Source organism: Aspergillus piperis (genome assembly GCF_003184755.1).
Source record: "Aspergillus piperis CBS 112811 unplaced genomic scaffold BO85scaffold_16, whole genome shotgun sequence".
NCBI lineage: Eukaryota > Fungi > Ascomycota > Eurotiomycetes > Eurotiales > Aspergillaceae > Aspergillus > Aspergillus piperis.
In genome coordinates this window covers 277,455-295,289 of record NW_020291606.1, presented here as the reverse complement: position 1 = coordinate 295,289, position 17,835 = coordinate 277,455, and the positions used below count along the sequence as shown (strand labels likewise).

The 17,835-nt window shown below is 50.4% G+C and overlaps 9 protein-coding genes across 9 annotated transcripts; 5 read left to right on the top strand and 4 right to left on the bottom strand.

The window, feature by feature from the left end:
- Window positions 1-24: 24 nt before the first annotated feature.
- BO85DRAFT_498980 (putative NRPS-like enzyme) lies at window positions 25-3,768 on the bottom strand (the record flags this gene model as incomplete). Its single annotated transcript, XM_025664044.1, has 5 exons — window positions 25-75; window positions 146-215; window positions 538-1,652; window positions 1,702-2,704; window positions 2,753-3,768. 5 exons carry the CDS (start codon window positions 3,766-3,768, stop codon window positions 25-27), a joined length of 3,255 nt encoding a protein of 1,084 aa, XP_025513153.1.
- Window positions 3,769-5,923: 2,155 nt separating this feature from the next.
- On the top strand, window positions 5,924-6,528 carry BO85DRAFT_479718 (uncharacterized protein). The gene is made up of 3 exons (XM_025662965.1): window positions 5,924-6,074; window positions 6,125-6,268; window positions 6,325-6,528. Exons 1-3 carry the CDS (start codon window positions 5,986-5,988, stop codon window positions 6,425-6,427), a joined length of 336 nt encoding a protein of 111 aa, XP_025513152.1. The 5' UTR covers window positions 5,924-5,985; the 3' UTR covers window positions 6,428-6,528.
- Window positions 6,529-6,845: 317 nt separating this feature from the next.
- On the top strand, window positions 6,846-8,094 carry BO85DRAFT_461394 (NmrA-like family protein; the record flags this gene model as incomplete). The annotated part of the gene is made up of 6 exons (XM_025661782.1): window positions 6,846-6,879; window positions 6,935-7,005; window positions 7,058-7,278; window positions 7,331-7,412; window positions 7,465-7,756; window positions 7,817-8,094. 6 exons carry the CDS (start codon window positions 6,846-6,848, stop codon window positions 8,092-8,094), a joined length of 978 nt encoding a protein of 325 aa, XP_025513151.1.
- Window positions 8,095-8,322: 228 nt separating this feature from the next.
- Window positions 8,323-10,382, top strand: BO85DRAFT_498973 (uncharacterized protein; the record flags this gene model as incomplete). The annotated part of the gene is made up of 2 exons (XM_025664043.1): window positions 8,323-8,553; window positions 8,742-10,382. Coding segments are annotated over 2 exons (1,872 nt in total), but the record flags the coding sequence as incomplete, so codon positions are not given.
- Window positions 10,383-10,429: 47 nt separating this feature from the next.
- Window positions 10,430-11,335, bottom strand: BO85DRAFT_522112 (PEX11 domain protein). The gene is made up of 3 exons (XM_025665237.1): window positions 11,141-11,335; window positions 10,904-11,067; window positions 10,430-10,845 (listed from the first exon to the last, which is right to left on the bottom strand). Exons 1-3 carry the CDS (start codon window positions 11,295-11,297, stop codon window positions 10,501-10,503), a joined length of 666 nt encoding a protein of 221 aa, XP_025513149.1. The 5' UTR covers window positions 11,298-11,335; the 3' UTR covers window positions 10,430-10,500.
- A 111-nt stretch (window positions 11,336-11,446) lies between these two features.
- Window positions 11,447-12,856, bottom strand: BO85DRAFT_451568 (F-actin-capping protein subunit alpha). Its single transcript, XM_025660617.1, has 7 exons — window positions 12,704-12,856; window positions 12,618-12,636; window positions 12,416-12,531; window positions 12,271-12,360; window positions 12,170-12,222; window positions 11,972-12,109; window positions 11,447-11,922 (listed from the first exon to the last, which is right to left on the bottom strand). The coding sequence occupies exons 1-7, from the start codon at window positions 12,758-12,760 to the stop codon at window positions 11,577-11,579; spliced, it is 819 nt and encodes a 272-aa protein (XP_025513148.1). The 5' UTR covers window positions 12,761-12,856; the 3' UTR covers window positions 11,447-11,576.
- Window positions 12,857-13,018: 162 nt separating this feature from the next.
- BO85DRAFT_470569 (uncharacterized protein) lies at window positions 13,019-15,455 on the bottom strand. The gene is made up of 2 exons (XM_025662405.1): window positions 14,035-15,455; window positions 13,019-13,988 (listed from the first exon to the last, which is right to left on the bottom strand). The coding sequence occupies exons 1-2, from the start codon at window positions 15,187-15,189 to the stop codon at window positions 13,200-13,202; spliced, it is 1,944 nt and encodes a 647-aa protein (XP_025513147.1). The 5' UTR covers window positions 15,190-15,455; the 3' UTR covers window positions 13,019-13,199.
- An 882-nt stretch (window positions 15,456-16,337) lies between these two features.
- BO85DRAFT_479714 (nucleotide triphosphate diphosphatase NUDT15) lies at window positions 16,338-17,301 on the top strand. Its single transcript, XM_025662964.1, has 3 exons — window positions 16,338-16,671; window positions 16,763-16,968; window positions 17,058-17,301. The coding sequence occupies exons 1-3, from the start codon at window positions 16,584-16,586 to the stop codon at window positions 17,208-17,210; spliced, it is 447 nt and encodes a 148-aa protein (XP_025513146.1). The 5' UTR covers window positions 16,338-16,583; the 3' UTR covers window positions 17,211-17,301.
- Window positions 17,274-17,790, top strand: BO85DRAFT_81595 (uncharacterized protein). The gene has a single exon (XM_025665701.1). It carries the CDS (start codon window positions 17,449-17,451, stop codon window positions 17,707-17,709), a length of 261 nt encoding a protein of 86 aa, XP_025513145.1. The 5' UTR covers window positions 17,274-17,448; the 3' UTR covers window positions 17,710-17,790.
- Window positions 17,791-17,835: the final 45 nt, after the last annotated feature.

Here is a 17,835-nt window from a genome sequence, read left to right as displayed (position 1 = left end):
TAAACACAGCTCTCCATCTCTCCTCTAAACGCGATAGCCAGTGTCTGTCACTTCTGTATATTTTGGGAATGTGCTCTATATGATGGATACGTAGTAATTGGGTTCTTGAGTTCATAGACCACTATTACTTATCTATAATACTTACTGGTACTATGATATGTTGTGGTCTATATATATCTGCGCCAGCACCAGCCCGTGCTATAGCATCATAAGTTCTAGTACCAGGTACTTAGAGTGATGGCTTTCTTCTAACTAAATTCATGGGCGTTGTCTATTTAAAGCAGTCGTCTATTTAAAGCAGTATTGAGGAACTCTAGCAGTAGAACCATAATACTGTTGTAAGCCGAAGAGACTGTGCAAATAGAATTCAACCTATGTCCGATCCTACTAGTAAATAGTCTAAATATTGCCTTCACCTCGCACTTGAGTCATAGTATATCCCTAAAATAATCATCTCAAAACAGACTATCCCAGAAAGTCCAAATGAGTAACACACTTAACCACTAACTGATACCATATATACTACTTCAAACCCACGCAACCTCCCTAAACCACTCCACCATCCTGCCCACCAAACCCCCCTCCAACCCATCCACACTCAACCCTCTCAACCCTTCGGCCCTCTCCCTCGCCTTGTCCGTCACAAACTCCAAACCACTAAACGGCTTCTTACTCCCATACTTCCCCTCCCAGAACCCGACCAACTTAACCGGCGGATTCCTCTCCGGATCCGCCACATTCCTCACCCGCTGAATCCACTCCTCGAACTCCACATCCTCAAACTCCAACCCGGCAGCCCTCAGAGCAGGGAGCAGATCCTTTGTCCAATGGAAGCTGTACGGGTTCAGAATATTATACACCTCCACATCATCTACCCCCTTCTTCCTCCCTTCTCTTTCCCCCTGGTGAAGCGTAATATCCATCACTGCCCCAGCAACAACATCAACCGGCACCCACCGCATCCTCTCATCTAGCCTCGGCAACGCCCCCACCGTAACCGCAGCCCTAAGCATCAGGGGAATCGCCTCCGTGGCATTCCATACCCCGTGCTTGGTGTCGCCGATGATTTGCCCGATACGGAGGACACGAGCATCCAGGTAGGGCGTGGCGTTGGCGCAGATGTGTTCTGCGATGAGCTTGGACTGCGCATAGCCCATGGACTGTGCGGCGGTGAGGGAGTCGGGGAGGGATTCCGGGATGGGGGAGACGGTGCTGTTCACGACGCTGCTGACGGAGGAGCAGAAGTTGAACGTGGCGGGTTCGGGGCGCTGGGCTTTTAGGGCTAGAGTGAGGAGGTTGTGCAGGGTGGGGAGAGTGTCGTGTGCGAGACTGCTGAGCTGGAGGTTGAAGTTGACGGGCCAGGCGCAGTGGATGATGTCGGTGGTTTCGGTGAGGAGAGTGTTGTAGGTTTCTTCCGGGAGGGAGACAGTTGGGTGGGATAGGGCTGGGGCGGGGAGGGCGATGAGCTTGGCTTTGGAGGAAGATGAGAGAGGGGTGTAGAGGTGGCGGGCTTGGAGAGCGTCGTGGAGGCGCTTGTAGGCTTCGATGGGAGAGGAGGCGCGGATAAGGCAGTAGACTTTGTTCACGGAGGGGTTCTGCGCGAGTTGATGTGCAACGTGGCTGCCGAGGGAGCCGGTGGCGCCGGTGAGGACCTGTGATTGTTAGGAGGGTGTACTTGTTGAGATGGTAAAAGTGACTTACGACGTAACGACCGGGAAGGTCATTGGGAAGTGGAACATGTGGTTCAAAGTGGCTGAATTGTGAGATGAGTGCACGCATCTGTTCAGGGATCGGCTGAGAATCTGGAAGGGCTTCTCCGGACTGTACAGCGGCCAGGAAACGGGCGAGCACGGCAATAGTGGGCTGCTCGAAGGCAATGTTGAGCCCCAGTTGCTGCCCCTTGGTGTCCAAGTTCTGGACGAGCACAGTGCGTAGTTGGCTGGCTTGTAGGGAGTCCATGCCCAGTGAGAAGAAATCAGCGTCATCTGTCAACAGGCTGGTGTCTTTGAGGGGCAGAATTTGCAGAATTTGCTTCTTAAGGAAGTCCCTCAATTCAAGCTCAGACAGAACTAGCGTGCCAGTCATGGCATCCACAGCGGCATAAATTTCTTCAATCAAAGGTTGGAAGTTCTTGTAGAAGGCTTGGCGGATGATGGTGCCCTTGTCAGTCCGAGGGTAGGGAGTATCTGCAGGCAACACTCGAACCATATTCTTCGAAAGTTGTCCAAACGCAGGTAGCGCCTCATGAGCCTTCTCAACAGCCGGCCAAATGCTGTCAATGACCTCTTCATCGGAGAGAGACTCGGTGCCAGGTGCGCGGACGACAGCCAGTCCGATCTGGGCTTTGCCTGCTCCGAATGCAATGGCTTCGGCAACAGTGCTGCGCTGCCGGACTCGCCCTTCTAGGTCAAGTGGGTTGACTTTTTCTCCATTATATAGGATTATTGTATCGTCCAGACGAGCATAGTACTTGTATGCCTCCATGGTGGGATGCTTGACAAACAGGTCCTTGGTGGCGTACGAGCCATCAGGTCGGTTGGTCATGACCTTAGAGGGCCATCCATCTAGACACACTAGCTCGAATACTCCCGGAAAGCGCTCTTCAAACCTCAAGAATTTCTTGACATAGTCAGAGGGGCGGAGCCAGTCCCATCCCTTGTCTTCGCGAGGCCTGGTGGACATCATGAGCTGACCGGTCTCAGTTCTGCATGTGTGTTAGTAGAATATTCCAATGCGGTTGAGAAGCGCTCACGATCCGTAGTGACTGATGAGGTGAACACCATTCTCGACTAGCAGATTTCCTAGAGAGTCCGGGCATGCTGACCCTCCGAACATGACGGCCTTAAGCTTAGCCAAAGCGGATATTCCCTCCTGTGTCTCAGCCAACAGCTTCAGTGCATACGGCACACCATAGAAGATCTCGAAAGCGTTCGAGCCCATAATCTCAAGCAGGTACTGCCTGGTCAATGGAAGATTGGCATTGTAGAGATGCAGCTGTTTCTTAGCGTGAATTGTCCGGAAGAGACAGCTGATTCCATGGTTGTGGTACAGCGGCAAAGTAACGAACCCCGACATGTTCATATGTCCCGAGTAATTCTTCAGTGCAGCAGATTGGGTGTGGAAGATAGGCTTCGGAAGTCCAGTCGAGCCACTGGAATGAATAATCCATGCGATATGTTTGGACTCAATTTTCGGGTCAAGGTGCGGGACCAGGTTCGTGTCGACATCCTCCGTAATGGGATAGTGATAGTTTTCCTCAGTCGGGATCTCATCAATGACAAGCTCAGGTACCCGCTTCTTGATATCTTCAGCGGTGTCCCGGAAAGAGCTATGAATGAAGATATGCCTTGACCCGGTCTTCTCCAGTAGCGAGACGTAAGCATCCACGGATATCCTGGTTGATAAAAGCAGTCCACTGTGACTCAGCTTAGCTAGGGAAAGCAGCATCACCAGGTAGTTGAGGTCAGATGGCCCCAGTAAAGCGATGACTTTGGGGGTTTCAGCTGACGACTTCCGGGGCGGAATGCGATCTGATAGCACCTTGGAGACGCGGAATGCGAAGACATCCAGTTGCTGCAGTGGATAGTCCACATATTCAATGCCGGTGCTCGGATAGGAGATGATGGGCTGAGCGGCCCCAAGTGATGCACGCTGACGAACAAGCTCGTCAATTGTCGAAGGCTCTTGGGATTCCAAAGGCAAAGTGACATCGCCTTTAGACAGAGGCTCCTGTAGTGTGGGTGGGTGTGGTGCGACTGTAGAGAGCATCTTGATCTTTGGGTTGTTGTTGTTACATAGACAAGATATTTAGTAAGCAGATTCTATCTTGAGTAACTTGGATCGATCATTGAAGAAATGTCAGTATTTAAATTAGTCCCAGATACCCTATTGTTCAATGAAGACGATGTCCGATGCTGTGATGGAGGGCTCGGAAATGCTAGTGCTGATCGGATTTTTATCCGGTCACTGCCTCTGCGCGAACATCACCGGAGACAGTGCACTCACTCATCGAACGCCGTAGTATATAAAGATTTAAATGTTATTTAATGTAATAAATGGGGTAAATGGAGTGTGATAAGAGGTCATATTGTTGGTCTTGACTTTCAGAACTATGGTTACAACTCGAGTGAATTCAATTAGTTTTCCGGGTAGGGTTTGCACGATTGCATACTTGAGCTACAAAACAACTTTTCCGAGCAATCAATACCGAGTAGTTCTGGAACCGTGAGATAAATATGGAAAATCAAGATGGGGGCAGATGATGCAATAAAGGAGAAGTTTCCGAGATGACAAGAAGCATAGAGGGAAGAATATTCACAAGGCGATTGCGGGGTGTGAGCCGATCATGAAGATCCACTGCGGATTCCTCTCCGGGAATCATTTGCCACTATCCCACTGGCTTACGGATGCATGTCCTGCCCTGACAGGATATGTAGAGGGGATATCCGCTATTTACTAACCACGTGCAAGCAAAATTCCATGGAAAATTCTGTCAGGCGGGGAACGGCACAGGCACTCTCATGTTATCGATTGTTGACATTAGCATATTTCATCGGGACTAGAATTATTTTTTCATCTCTGTGCTGATGTTGCGAAAGGTTTCTGGCATCTTTTAAGTGACGATAGCAGTTCAGAAGACCGCATTTTCTACCATGTCTCTCGGTGACTGTTAGTAAATATGAAAGCAATTGGAATCGGCCATATTCTTGCTAGAAGATGCCAGGTAAGAAAGGCAACTGAGGGCTTTTAACCGCATGGGAAGACCACACCGGTGGTCATCAATGACGACTTCAAAGTTAGCATGGTGCTAACTGCTATGGTGTGCAGAAAGTAACTTGAATTCTTCGGAATGTTAGCAATTCAAATACAGGCCATTGGTTGACACTGGAGGCTTTAGAGGAATAAGGTAGAAGAAAAAACATGAAAGATGGCGGAAGACCTAGAAGAGGAATTTCTTAACGTGTAGGAAAGTATGGTATTGAAGATGTCGCGAAGTGAATGCAAGCCCCAGTTTAGCCTCGAGGTATCCCCCCTCCAATGAATCTTCTCTCATTCCCAGACTATCGGAGCTGTTAACATGTCTGGGGTTCTATCTCTGGTCGGAGTTCTCGAAGGTTTGGTAGCGACTGGCTGTAAAATAACCGCATTCCTCGAACTACGAGCCGCAAGGACTCAGATCTTTACGTACTATAATTCTATAGTGGCGAGTGTGGGAGTCTCGGGCATACTGAGAAATGTGAAGGTTATTCGCCGATGTACTGTGACACCGAAATTATTCATGGGTTGCGTTCACACATTCCGAATCTGAAGGAGAGCTCATCAGATTGACAAGGGACCCTTTGCATCCATTGTTACACAGTGGGGTAATCAAATCCATAGTAAGCTTATAGATCCTTGCTGGAATGAGCTTTGGAAAGCAAAAGGTTTTATATCTGAAGCTTAGATAGCCGAACGCTTTATCCTCCAGCCAATTGTGTAAGCGGCGATGAGCTTTTGGATGGACCTAATATGCATCTTGCAGACGCCCTCCCATAGAACGTACGTCCTGGTTCGACATCTCATCTATTCATGTACTGGAAGGGAGTGCCATGGACAATGCTTGGGCCTCTGTAACGCAAGCTGCAACCATAGGATGCTGTGAAATGCTCGTATCTGCATCTCTCAGGCAGCATCTACACCTTGTTGCGCATCTCCGCTCGCCTAGGCAGCCTCTGATGGACATCTACATCATGATTTACCTCACTGTTTAACAGACTAACAGTTGAATAACTATACTAACTGCAATTGTAGTCATATATCGTCGTCACCTTCGGTCAAAGCACTTCTGGATCCCTGCCTCTGTCGAAGGCATTGTGCACACCCGCGGGTATATAATTGAGCAGTTCGTCTTGCTCATTTCTGCTCTCGATACCATGCCATCGTTCTGACCTGTGTTCAAACTCAACATATTTCACACATTTAGTTTATCATTACCGATCTATCAACATGCTTTGGGAAAAGCCAGGTGGCGGTGAACCAGCCCAGACTACTTGGGACCTCAAGGAGCCCTTGACGGTCAAATGGTCCCATGTCTCGTGAGCTTTTGCCCTCAGAGGGATTTTTTTACACTTGCTGACTGAAGCAGTGGAGAGGAGAACAAGACCTTTTGCATCTACCTTACCAACCGCGTTGACTATCCTCCAGTGACCGAGCTCGTCCTGCGATACGCGGTCATGGGCCGAGATGAGGTTACCATCCCTCCACCTGGACCGATGGATGTCCCTCTCAAGTATGCTATGCCAGATATAATTAACAATAGACATGTATGCTAATATTTTCTCCTAGTTGCAACTATCGCCTTTGGGCTAGTGCCTGTGGAGACCCTGAGACTATCTATGCTGAGACGGAGCTGTTCTGCATTGACGTTAGGGACAATGCTGATCTCTAGTTGATGCCCGACCTACTGAACTTGCTGCAGTGCACAGGGTATCTGGATTGCGATGTAGCTTGAATCATTGAGGAATGTCTACGATACGCCAATCACCGTCGGATGTCCAGTAGTGTTGACCTTTAAGCGAAAAACTGCTAGTATGTAGTGATGTTAATCTCCGATATTCGACCGAAACTTCCTTGTAGAAGCTGTCTTGATCATCAAAGCAAGTAAATTTGTCATAGAAAGGATGAGATTAATTCAAGATTCGATATTTGATGGTGCCATAACTTCGGCCGAACTCTCGGTCCAAGCCAGTATATAGACCAGCTGTCTCCGGCACCGTTGAGCCCAACACATACAACTCCAGTTCGCACAAACCATAAGAATAATTGAATTCTATACTTTAAGGGTTTTTCTCATTTCCACTTTGAAAATGGTCAAGGTTGCAATTGCTGGAGGCTCCGGCGGTGAACTTTTCCATCCTTCGTGGTCTCACCAGTTATATCACTAACACTCGAACAGGTGTTGGCCGAGAGGTTATCGACGCCCTTATTGCTGCAAACAAACATAAAATCATTGTTCTGACTAGAAAGGTTCGTCATGTCCGATGACCGCAGTCAATAGAAGTATTTTTACATTAACGAGTCTATGCAGGATACTCTAGCCCAAGAACCTACCGAAGGCATCACTTGGATCAAAGTCGACTACAACGACACCACTCAACTAATCAAGGCTCTTCAAGAAGTGCACACCGTTCTCTCCTTCATCACTACGCAGGATGATCCCGGAAGCACCACTCAGAAGAACCTCATCAATGCGGCTGTTCAGGCCGGAGTGAAGCGCTTTGCGCCGAGTGAATGGGCTTCGTGAGACTTTTTATCCCACTTCTACTATCATCCAAACACTAACCTAGTACAGCTCCCGCTTGGACTACCTGGACTGGTATGCCTACAAAGGCGAAACGCGCCGGTATCTCCAAGAGCTGAACAAGGATAAGAAGGTACGATCATACAACATTCCACCAGGCGGAACATCTAAACCAACTCAATCAGGTCCTCGAGTATACCCTCTTTCAGCCCGGCGTGTTCGTAAACTATCTGACCCATCCACATCAATCGGCCCGCCACCTGCCCTCAATCGCAACCCCCTTCGACTTTGCTAACCGCCGAATGATCCTGGTGGACGGAGACGATGGAACCCGTATCACCTTGACGGCAGTTCAGGATATCGCTAGAGTTGTGGCCAGAGCTGTTGAATATGAAGGCGAGTGGCCAGTGGTTGGAGGTATCCAGGGTTTTAACATCTCCATCGGTGAATTTATCGCTCTAGGAGAGAGAGCTCGCGGTGGGTTTCTTTCCTACAACTTTACATACATAAAAATATGTTCTGACTCATTATCTCCAGGTGGGCTCCCATTTACCATTGAGCGAGTGAAGGCGGAGGACTTGGAAGCTGGGACGTGGGAGACGTCGTGGACACCAACAGTGGATCATCCTTCAATTCCGCCCGAGCAGGTGGCAGTGGCCTCGAAATATATGACCAGCAGGATCCTTTTGGCGGTTAATGCTGGATCCTATGCTGTTTCGGATGAATGGAATAGTCTTCTGTCTGATTTCGAATTCACCCCCGTCGAGAAGTTCCTGACTGAGGCGTGGAAAGGAAAGGCTCGAGTACCCGGCTGAGAAGAGTGATACGGATACGCAGAGGGAAGTTTATCTAGCTTAGTAAATATAACACGTCTTTCGAGACATTATTCCCGTCATAGCGTATTGTACTAGGGCTGATGTGAGCATGGCGTTATTCCGCCGAGTTCGGGCGAATCCAACACCTTAGTCCGAGATCCTTCCGCAGAGCATCTCATTCCCTGTCCCCTCAATTTTCGACCGAGAGACACGGAAGCTTGCCTGATAGTGACTGAAACGAATATGGAGGAGCACTCACAAGCGAAGCGGAGAAAGGTCCGCAAGGGCACAAGGAGCTGCTGGGAATGCAAGCGGCGCAAGGTTCGATGTATCTTCAGCTCCTACTCCAATGCCAACTGCGATAACTGCAGTCGACGGGGATCTAAATGCATCAGTCAGGAGCTCCCAGATAGCCCTATGCCTACAAGCAAAGATTTGGTCGATGCTCGACTCGACCGAGTGGAGAGAATCCTGGAACAGCTGGTTCGCTCAAACGCCACGAAAGCTGTATCTCCTGGGGACTGCCCCGAAACTCCCCCAACTTCTGGGACACTGGAAAATTATAGTATACGCTGCAGCCAAAAAGATCAAGTGAGCTTAGTCCTCGAATACCTATTTCATTTTTTCAATGCTGATACCTCCAGGAGCCGTCCCCAGAGAACAACATCCCCGCAGGCCCGTATGAGAGCATAAATCGCGACCTTCTCGCTGCCTGGCCCAGCCAGAGGGAGCTCAACCATATCTACAATCTCCCTGTTGGCATATCAGTATATATGAACTACGAAATCTGGGTCCCTAATTCCCTCTCCGCAGACGACAAACTACCAACTCCCCAAGAAATGCTCCAATTACCAGCACCAAGCTCCCACCCCGTCCTAATCACACGCAAACTCCTCACCCTCGCTATCTTCCTCCAAGGCATCCCCCCATCCTCCATCCAGACCCTATCTAACCTATCCATCTCCTACCACGACATCATGACCCGCGCCGTCACCCGTGCCACCAGACTAGTGACCACAAACGACGAGCTCACGCCCTCCATCGAAGGCCTGCAATGCATCATGCTCGAAGCCCAGTACCAGAACTACGCTGGTAACCTCCATCAAGCCTGGCTAGCTATCCGCCGAGCCACAGCCATCGCACAAATGCTGTCGCTCCACCGCGGACTCCCCGCATCATCCCTGAAAACTCTCGATCCAGCAACCCGCAACACTCTGAATCCAGATTACCTGTGTTTCCGCCTCGTCGAAATGGACCACTACCTCTCCCTCATGCTCGGCCTACCACCTACCAATCTCGAACCACGGTGCCTCTCTCCTAAAGCCCTAGAAACATGCACACCCCAAGACCGCATGCATCGCATGCACTGCATCGTAGCTGGCCGTATCCTCCACCGCACAGAAGATGATATCAACAACCTCTCTCTGACGAACGACATCGACCAAATGCTCCAGAACGCAGCCGCCCAGATGCCTCCCCAGTGGTGGCTCATTCCAGACCTAACACCCAACCAAACCCAAGCCACCATCATCCAGAATACCCTCCGCCTAAACGCCCACTTCACGCACTACCAGCTCCTCCTCCGTCTGCACCTCCCCTACTTGCTCCGCTCACCCCAAGACTCTACAGCATATGACCAAAGCAAACTCACCATCATAACAGTGAGTCGCGAGATACTGGCCCGGTATATCGCTTTCCGCTCCTCCAATCCAGCGCATTACTACTGCCGCGGGGTGGATTTCATTGCTTTTGTGGCGATGACGGTGTTGTGTATTGCGCATATCGACTCTTCAAGTCATCTCCACCGCGAGAAGCAGGGAGGAATAGGGATAGTAGTCAGTTTCCTCGCGCATAGTCGACCTAGTGATCGCGGGATGATGGAGCGGACACTCTCTATTATTGAGGATATGGTGGAGTCAGGGTCAGGGACGGACGAGATTGCGGGGAAATTGGCGGGTATAATGAGGCATCTGTTGGGGGTGGAGGAGAGTGCTGCCGGAGGTGTTGGGTATGTGGCTAGGGAGAATATGGGTGAGGATGGGAAGGGAGGAAGGGAGTATGATGGGAGGGTAGGAGATGGAGGGAGGAGTTTGCATGTATATATTCCGTATTATGGGACGATTGGGTTTGAGAGGAGTGAGAAGGAGGACATAGGGAGTGGTGGTATTGGTGGTAGTGAAGAATGGGATTTGCATGCGGTGGATGTGGCGCTGTTCAATAGTTTGTTTGGAGATATGGGGGTTCCTGATATCGGGGAAGAGGGGTGGGAGGACTGGGTGGGTGTATAGAGATGAAGAGTAAGTAGATACTGGTTTATTTGAATATCTACGAAGATCACATGTTCCCTCCACTCTATATCTACCAAGATATGAAGATCTATATACCCTCACTAACCCCTCCGGCAGATCAAACAGCATTCCACATATCCCACCCCGAAACAAGGGTACTAACCACCATCCCCACGCCAACCCCTAACTGACCCATTTCAATCCACCCCAAAAAGGTACCAGGGATAAGCAGATCACAAGCATCAACACAGAGCATCTTCTTCAGTAGCGAGAAGCGGTCTAAAGAAGGAGCTTGCTCCTTTTTCTTCTCGTCCTTCGTTTTAGACGCAGATGACGCCGAAGAGAACGTAATATCAAAAGCAGCACCCAAGATCGAGAATCCCAGCGCATAGAACCAGAATTTATTCGCTTCTGTTAATATGGTTTTGTTGTAGGGGTTTGGGTAGATGGATGTTGCGTGTAACTTGCATGTTACTTTAGTATTATATCATGGGTTAGATAGCAAGGGAACGGAAACATACCAGGGTTAAATCTTCCAAGAGAAAGTAACATCCAAAGCAGGACCACTTGCTTATTTCAATGACTGTCTTGATGACATTGTTTTGAGCGGAAGAAGGGCTGCCCAGCAAAGCAAACGCCTTATTGAAGCAGTCGATGAAGTTGAAGAAGCGGAGGAAACGTCTTGCTGTTTAATGTTCAATACTAGTTGATCCCAATGGTGGATGTTGGTACCCACGTAGGGTTATGGAAGAACTAACTCAAAGCAAACTGTGTCTTGGCGGTGGTGAAACGCGAAATGGACTCATTTTCCAGAGTGGGTATTTGCAGGGCCAGCACACAGAAGGATTGGACGAGACGGAGGGTCTTTTCAAGACCTGGGGTGGTGCGCGTGAAGCGGTATAAATGGTCTAACATTCTGGTTTCTTTCTATTGCTCTGGGGGTATATGTGCGGGGGTATGCAGTCTATTGTAGATGTGTTATTTGGCGGCGGTGGGTAACGACGCGGTTTAAGTACTAGGAATTAATTAGGCTATTTGCCAAGGGGCTGCTGGTATGGCGGGTACGCGATATCGGCTCGGTATCCGCTTATCTATCATATTCACCCCATCAGGATCACAACGAGGATGATGTACGTGACATGTCACTTTCAAATTCACACAATTGTTCAACGCTAATCTACACATCTACAACAATCACCGTCCTCCCGCAATATCCTGTCCCAGCCGGTATCCTCCGACCTTCTCCCACTCAACCTTCTGCCGTGTGATCGGCAACTGTCTCCGCAGCCCCTTGAATACTCCCTCTGCCGTGCTAACAAACGCCCGGTTCAACTCCTCCTGGTAATCCCGCTCCGCAGCCGCGATGCGCGAGATGATGGAACTGGCATCCACGGATGGCACCGACAGATTCACCGGCTTGTTGGTGTTGAGAGCCACGTTGCCGTCTTCATAGTAGTGCACATCGACCTTGATCTGGCCGGAGATGGTGGTCGAAGAGGAGTTCACGGGGAGAGTGTAGATGGCGCGGAAGCGACCATTCCTGTCGCCAATTAGTATTTCATCATCCAGAACCTGAAATGGGGGTGTACCAGAAGTTATTGGGCGAGTAGCGGTTCGCAACGAGGACAATGGCCACAGCGGTATCGTCCTCGATCGGGTAGACGCCGTAGCTGCAGGTGCGGTAGTGTTCGGTGGCGTGTGCGGAGAGGGACTTGAGGAGAGATTTGCTGCAATCCTGTTAGCAATACACCCTGTGACTGAGTCAGATACAAGGGGAAAGTGCGTACATCAAATCCGCATTTTGAGACTCCAGGACGTATGACTGTGCTGCCGATGCTTCCTATTCCCTGTCAATTCCTTGTCTTCCCAATGGCTTGTGTCCACCCACCTGCGTGACATGGTCCACCTCAAACGACGTCTGACTTTCCACATCGAAGTACCGGTTTCCCTCGAGCTTGTTGTATTCGCTGATCAGGACCTAGAGGTTGTCAGGACGGACGGTCGACTCCACCATCAGGAATGTGGCTACGTACCTCCTGGCTCGCTCCGGGAAGCTTCACAGTCGCCAGCTGTGTCTCATTGTAGCGCTCGAAGGCCGGTGCGAGGGAGGGGATGATGTCGGGACCGTCGGAGGTGAGAGCCTTGACGTCTGTAGAGCTGCTTAGTATGGGCTTGGTGCGGGGTACGATGCGGGTGGCAACGATCGAAATGAAGGGTCCGAATTGCATTGCATACCTGCGACGACGTCTGCGAGCTAATAGATGCTGTTAGTTATGATCGGGGGCATGCAGGTATAGGAGCATGAGGGGGTAGCTGCCTACCTCGCCGGGCGGGGCACCCTCGATGAAGGAGGATGCGAGTTCGGTTGTGGATGCCATGGATGATTATGGAACGTACTCAGCTGCCAGAGTTGAGTATGTTAAAGGGTAAAGGTAAGCTAAGAAGGGATTAAGCACGAAGGATAGAGGGGCAGTGGATGCTGGGTGAGCAGATGGAGCTCCGATGTCAACACGGAGTTAGCGCGAGTCCCGCCGAGCCCGCACGTGGCCCCTGACCTGCCGCTATCCGTATAGCATTTCTACAACTCTACTTACTATATCACTAAGGTCTAACAAGCAACTCTGATGCATTCACTTCAGTACGCAGTATAATGTTTATTATGATTAGTTATGATGCAGTTAAGCTATGTCCCAAGTATAGCACCAATGAATGCAGAGATAACGCCAAACTCAACCGATCCCGCTAACAGCATTGAATCCTTAGTCGATACCGAAGAATGTTGTAATAGTTATAATGATGTAGACAGGCTCAGCCAGCCTACTCAATGCTCATGTTCATGAAGCCATCGCTGGTTTCATTCATCCCATGCAGTCCCACTCGTTTCAGGGTTCCGGTATGGTTGTTACCATTGCGAGGTCCATTTTCGGTGACAGGCCGGTCGGGGAACAGCGAGCCAAGGTTCGATCTTGGTGGCCCCCAGATGCTGGGACTCGTGTCCTTGACCACCGGTGAGTTAGGCATGACCGGGCTACTCTGTGCGCTCATGCTTGGCGATACCGCTCGCCGCTTGAAGAGGTTCGGATCGAAATCATCATCCCGACGGCGTTTCCTCCTGAACTCGCCAACAAACCCAGCCGGGGCGCCTTGAGATGCTTCACTGCGCGAGCCGGGTCGTTCGCTCGGTTTAGCAAATTCTGTAGTCGAACCTACAGTGGTAGATGGTGTGATGTCCATAGCAAGGTCATCTTCCGAGACCGATGAAGCTCCATGTCGGCGTTGGGGTGGGGGCGGCGTGCGGTAGCGCTCGTCGAATGAATTCCAGAACTCGACTCCTCCCGAATTTCGGTTGGCCTGATCGATGAATTTTGGTTCGTCCGGTGTCGTCAATCCGGCTTTTGGAGGGATTTCCTCTGGGGTTTGCCCGTGGGCAACAGGAGTGGACGTGTCAAGAGCCGACAAATCCCCCAGCGGCGATTTCGCTTCAACGTCAGGTTCGTTCTCTTTGACTTGTCGAATAACTTCCGCTTCTCGCTTGGCCTCGCTATCAATTGGAGCAGACTCCTCCATCAATGCCGCCCGAATACGCGCAAAGGTTTTCGTTTTTGGCTAACAGAGTCAGATGCATCCTATGTGATCGGAATAAAGTACTTACGAGTAAGCTCCCACGACGGGTAACGGCCCGTCGAATCACCCCCAAAGGCCCGCCCTCGGAGTTCGACGTGCTTGGGCTCTGCCCACGCGCACCGCGGTTCTCACCCTCGTCGCTGACATCTGAAAGGCGCAAATCCCGCGTACCCATGCTGAGACTAGCCCGTCGGGCACCTGCGCCAAAGTAGCCCCCATTCTGGCCTTCGATACTCTTCATCACGGGTGGTGAGAGAGGACCCGGACTCTGCTTGGAACTGCCACTAGCACTGCTAGAGCTGTGCCTGCTTCGTCCCTTACGGAAACGGGCCCGCTGGAAGCTCATAAGACTCGCGGCTGCTTGCGAATAGCCGCCCATCCACTCATTTCCCGGGCTGGAGACGTTCCCTACAGCAAACGGACTCATTCCACCTCCCAACCGCTTCGCCTGGGGTGTATTGGTGATCATCATATCGTCGCGGTCGCCAATCATGGGTTCGTCATCCTCCTCACTACTGCTTGTATCGGATTCCATCATGTTGACGCTGGATACCGAGCTCGAGATTGTGGCCTTGTCGGCGGGGTTCGAGGTGGAGAACTGGAGGCCAGAGACTGAAGCTGGCGAGCCGCGCCGCTGCGGGATATTTACACCGCGCCCGCCAACAGTCGGGGAGGAGTCCGGGGACGCTTCTGCAAGGGTCGAGTGATGGAGATTGGTGCAAGCTCGCGAGAAGTCCAGGCCTCGGGAACGACGGGGCAGCACGGAGCCCGGCGAGCCGTAGATGGCCGAGGAATCAAGCTTCGGGGAAAGCGGGGCACGATTGGATAAGGATAAAGGTCCGGAAGATCTGGCAGAGAGGTTCAACGAGAGACTCTGCATGGACGGCCGCTGGGGCGTTTCGGGGGTGGAGGAGAGGGAGGAGTCATCTTTGCTGGGCGGGCGGGAATCATCGTGATTGATCGGCATGGCGGAAACTGGTTTTCCCGCATCGCTCAGCGAGCGAGTATTCGGTGAAGGACGCAATGGAGGCCCAAGTGTAGGTGTGTTTCTGTCGCCGGCATGGTCGGGATCGGTGCCTGAACTGGTTTGCGCGGTCCGCTGCGACAGTTGTTCGCTGAGCCGACTCGCGAATGGGATAGCCCGGCTATGGGATAGAGTTGAAGGGTTGCTAGACGACGTCATGTTTGCAACTGAGACCACTTTTTACACGTGTCACGGTGGCAGTTGTGCGTATCAGACCGCATGGAGCATGGTGAGGTTCTCACGAATTTCTCCCGGGGCGGTTAGTTAGGTGGTAGGCTTCACGATAAGGAGAGGGTTTGAACAGCCGAGACAGTGTGGCGTGGATAAAACGTGGGATGGCAGTTATTGTTATGGTCCGGGTGGATGAGAGACGAAGATAAACATCAGCACATGATGGAGAGGTCAAGCAAAGCGCCAGACGCGGTTGAGGCCATCCACACGCCCATGCCTGCCTCAGGTTGGCCAATCCTCCGCCAGTCCGGTGACGCCCTTGACGTCCTGCCCGCCATTTCCGGCCAATCAGCCGTCATCTGCCCCGCCTTTAGGCTCGCCCTATGATTGGCGCGCGGACCCTGATCGTCTTGGTGCCTTAGGCATTATAACCATTATAGTAGTGGTAGTTAGTAGTCTATCAGTTTAGTGTAGAGCTAGAGCATTGGCACTCGATCTCAAATCATGATTGAATCCCCGGGTATCTTTACCATACTAAAGATCCTATGAACGCAATGGCTCACATACACATGGCATTGTATTCTGCCGCGGCCTGGAGCGGTCAAACAAGGCGGTCACAAATTATACAGAATGCAACTCGCCTCTTCCGGAGCTGTTCAAAAATATATCCGCTCATATCCGCTTATATCCGTACTTTTTTCTGCGAGGTCGACTAGGTTCTGCCGCTTTCGGCGGTCAGAAAAGCGGTCATAATTGGCATTATGGTCTACCAGCCATCTTACATGCTACTAGTTCCTAGGACTCTGTCCTTGCGGTTAACGAGGAGTCTGGATCCCAGGGCTTTAATCTATGATACACTTTAGCGCTCATGTCTCATTGGAGGACTTTCATAAGAAGATCTCATAGTGTGTCTACGTTAGGTGGTAATTTTGATCTTATACTACGAGTCTCGGTATTTGCTAGCCACCTCATGCAGCCATCAACCAATGTAGGCTAGCGTCAACAGATCTCTCTGTGAGCGTAATTCTAATCCTTAGTGAAAAGTACAATACTGCTGTTCTGGGCCTGTAAATTGCATCCTACCTGACACCCGAATGGCTATAGATCATCGTCTTTAATTTACTACAGTAGCTAACCTCGGCTTTGATAATAAGCCCAAGTTTGGTTCCATCCCAACCCCGCCATTTAGTACAATCTGGTATTTACAATGGAATTTCCATTTCTCACCCCCGCCTTATCTGACGCAAAATATCATGTAAAAAGTCCCTTCTTTGGGAAACATAGCGATATTTTACTCTCTCTAAGTCGCACAATTGGCTCATTTTAGAATAATATTTTCCACGCCTCTCTCAATCAATTCGCACTTACGAATCACTCCCATTATGAAACCCCGAGTAGGCGTAGGCGTCTTCGTCATCAATCCCAAGGGACAAATCGTTCTTGGTCAGCGCAAAAGCAGTCATGGTGCTGGTAAGTAAGTCCCCATATAGAGTCCATTGGTTCGTTCTGGTCGTATGATGGTACCATTAAGCTCAATTCTGTTTCTGATGCCTCTACACAGGTACATGGGCCCTACCCGGCGGTCATCTCGAATTAAACGAGTCGTTCGAAGACTGCGCGGCACGTGAAGTATTAGAAGAGACGGGTCTCATAGTCCGCGACATACAGTTCCTCACAGCGACCAACGATATCATGAGAGAAGAGGGAAAGCACTATGTTACTGTTTTTGTGGGCTGTACTGTTGTGGGTGATGATGCACAGCCAGAGGTTAGTGTTATTGCAACATAATTCACATAAGGCCTTATTCTCCAGAACGACGCTACGTTGATACACCCTCAGCTAATCATTCCTTCTAGCTATTGGAGCCCCACAAATGTGAGCAGTGGAAGTGGGTGACCTGGGAAGAAGTTTCCTCGTATCATAGCGATCCAGACTCCAACCACAGGCTGTTCATACCCTTGGTCAATCTGCTCGAGCAGAGACCGGGGTTTCATCCTGTTAGACGATGATGATTTCATCTCTTTTAGTACTGGAAAACACTTCGTTACTTGTACTACATAAAGCTATTCAATGGGAGTCTTTAGCTATTAGCGGCTACACAGTTGATATTCTTAGTCCCTAGTCTTGGCTACCCATTGTCCTTCCTGGAAACCAAAGCCATGATGAAGCCCAAGTTTGACTTCAAGATTGCCATGAATGATCTTCACAAAGACAATACGTCCTTGACAGCCAGATTTGACACGGTGTATGAGCGGAGCTGCGGTTGGTCATGTTGTCTGGCTGATAAGCCCAGACACGGGTGTGGACGGCGAGGCTAAGTTGATTGAACTAACTCTGGAGGCTGTAGAATGGTACCCCAGAGGGATCGGGGACTTTCGGCTGTTGGACAAACATGTCTCTGTTTCAGGGTATGGGTGCGGGCTATTTCGTGGTATCGTCGCTGCGATAATTATTGAGAATTATGCTGCTGCCGCGTTGCCAGAGGATCTTGCGTCGGGGTTTGTCTGAACTTCATGTAGATTCTGGTCATTGCTATGGCTCGGTGTCTTCTGTCTTCTGATACATGTGTCATGACTCTTAAGTAGAAATGAGTTGCTTTATATGCCACCTTCCATAGCGAGGTCTGCTTACCAA

Excerpts from the sequence above, each read along its gene's own strand:
- BO85DRAFT_479718 (XM_025662965.1), top strand. The coding sequence starts at position 5,986 with ATGCTTTGGGAAAAGCCAGGTGGCGGTGAACCAGCCCAGACTACTTGG. Across the intron at positions 6,075-6,124 it reads GTCAAATGGTCCCATGTCTC|TGGAGAGGAGAACAAGACCT; the intron begins GTGAGCTTTTGC and ends TGACTGAAGCAG. Across the intron at positions 6,269-6,324 it reads CCGATGGATGTCCCTCTCAA|TTGCAACTATCGCCTTTGGG; the intron begins GTATGCTATGCC and ends ATTTTCTCCTAG.
- BO85DRAFT_479714 (XM_025662964.1), top strand. The coding sequence starts at position 16,584 with ATGAAACCCCGAGTAGGCGTAGGCGTCTTCGTCATCAATCCCAAGGGA. Across the intron at positions 16,672-16,762 it reads CAAAAGCAGTCATGGTGCTG|GTACATGGGCCCTACCCGGC; the intron begins GTAAGTAAGTCC and ends GCCTCTACACAG. Across the intron at positions 16,969-17,057 it reads GTGATGATGCACAGCCAGAG|CTATTGGAGCCCCACAAATG; the intron begins GTTAGTGTTATT and ends CATTCCTTCTAG.
- BO85DRAFT_522112 (XM_025665237.1), bottom strand. The coding sequence starts at position 11,297 with ATGTTAGACCATTTATACCGCTTCACGCGCACCACCCCAGGTCTTGAA. Across the intron at positions 11,068-11,140 it reads CAAGACACAGTTTGCTTTGA|CAAGACGTTTCCTCCGCTTC; the intron begins GTTAGTTCTTCC and ends AACATTAAACAG. Across the intron at positions 10,846-10,903 it reads TCTTGGAAGATTTAACCCTG|TTACACGCAACATCCATCTA; the intron begins GTATGTTTCCGT and ends GTAACATGCAAG.
- BO85DRAFT_470569 (XM_025662405.1), bottom strand. The coding sequence starts at position 15,189 with ATGACGTCGTCTAGCAACCCTTCAACTCTATCCCATAGCCGGGCTATC. Across the intron at positions 13,989-14,034 it reads CCCGTCGTGGGAGCTTACTC|CCAAAAACGAAAACCTTTGC; the intron begins GTAAGTACTTTA and ends TGACTCTGTTAG.
- BO85DRAFT_81595 (XM_025665701.1), top strand. The coding sequence starts at position 17,449 with ATGAGCGGAGCTGCGGTTGGTCATGTTGTCTGGCTGATAAGCCCAGAC.
- BO85DRAFT_451568 (XM_025660617.1), bottom strand. The coding sequence starts at position 12,760 with ATGGCATCCACAACCGAACTCGCATCCTCCTTCATCGAGGGTGCCCCG. Across the intron at positions 12,361-12,415 it reads TTCCCGGAGCGAGCCAGGAG|GTCCTGATCAGCGAATACAA; the intron begins GTACGTAGCCAC and ends GACAACCTCTAG. Across the intron at positions 12,223-12,270 it reads AGGTGGACCATGTCACGCAG|GAAGCATCGGCAGCACAGTC; the intron begins GTGGGTGGACAC and ends GACAGGGAATAG.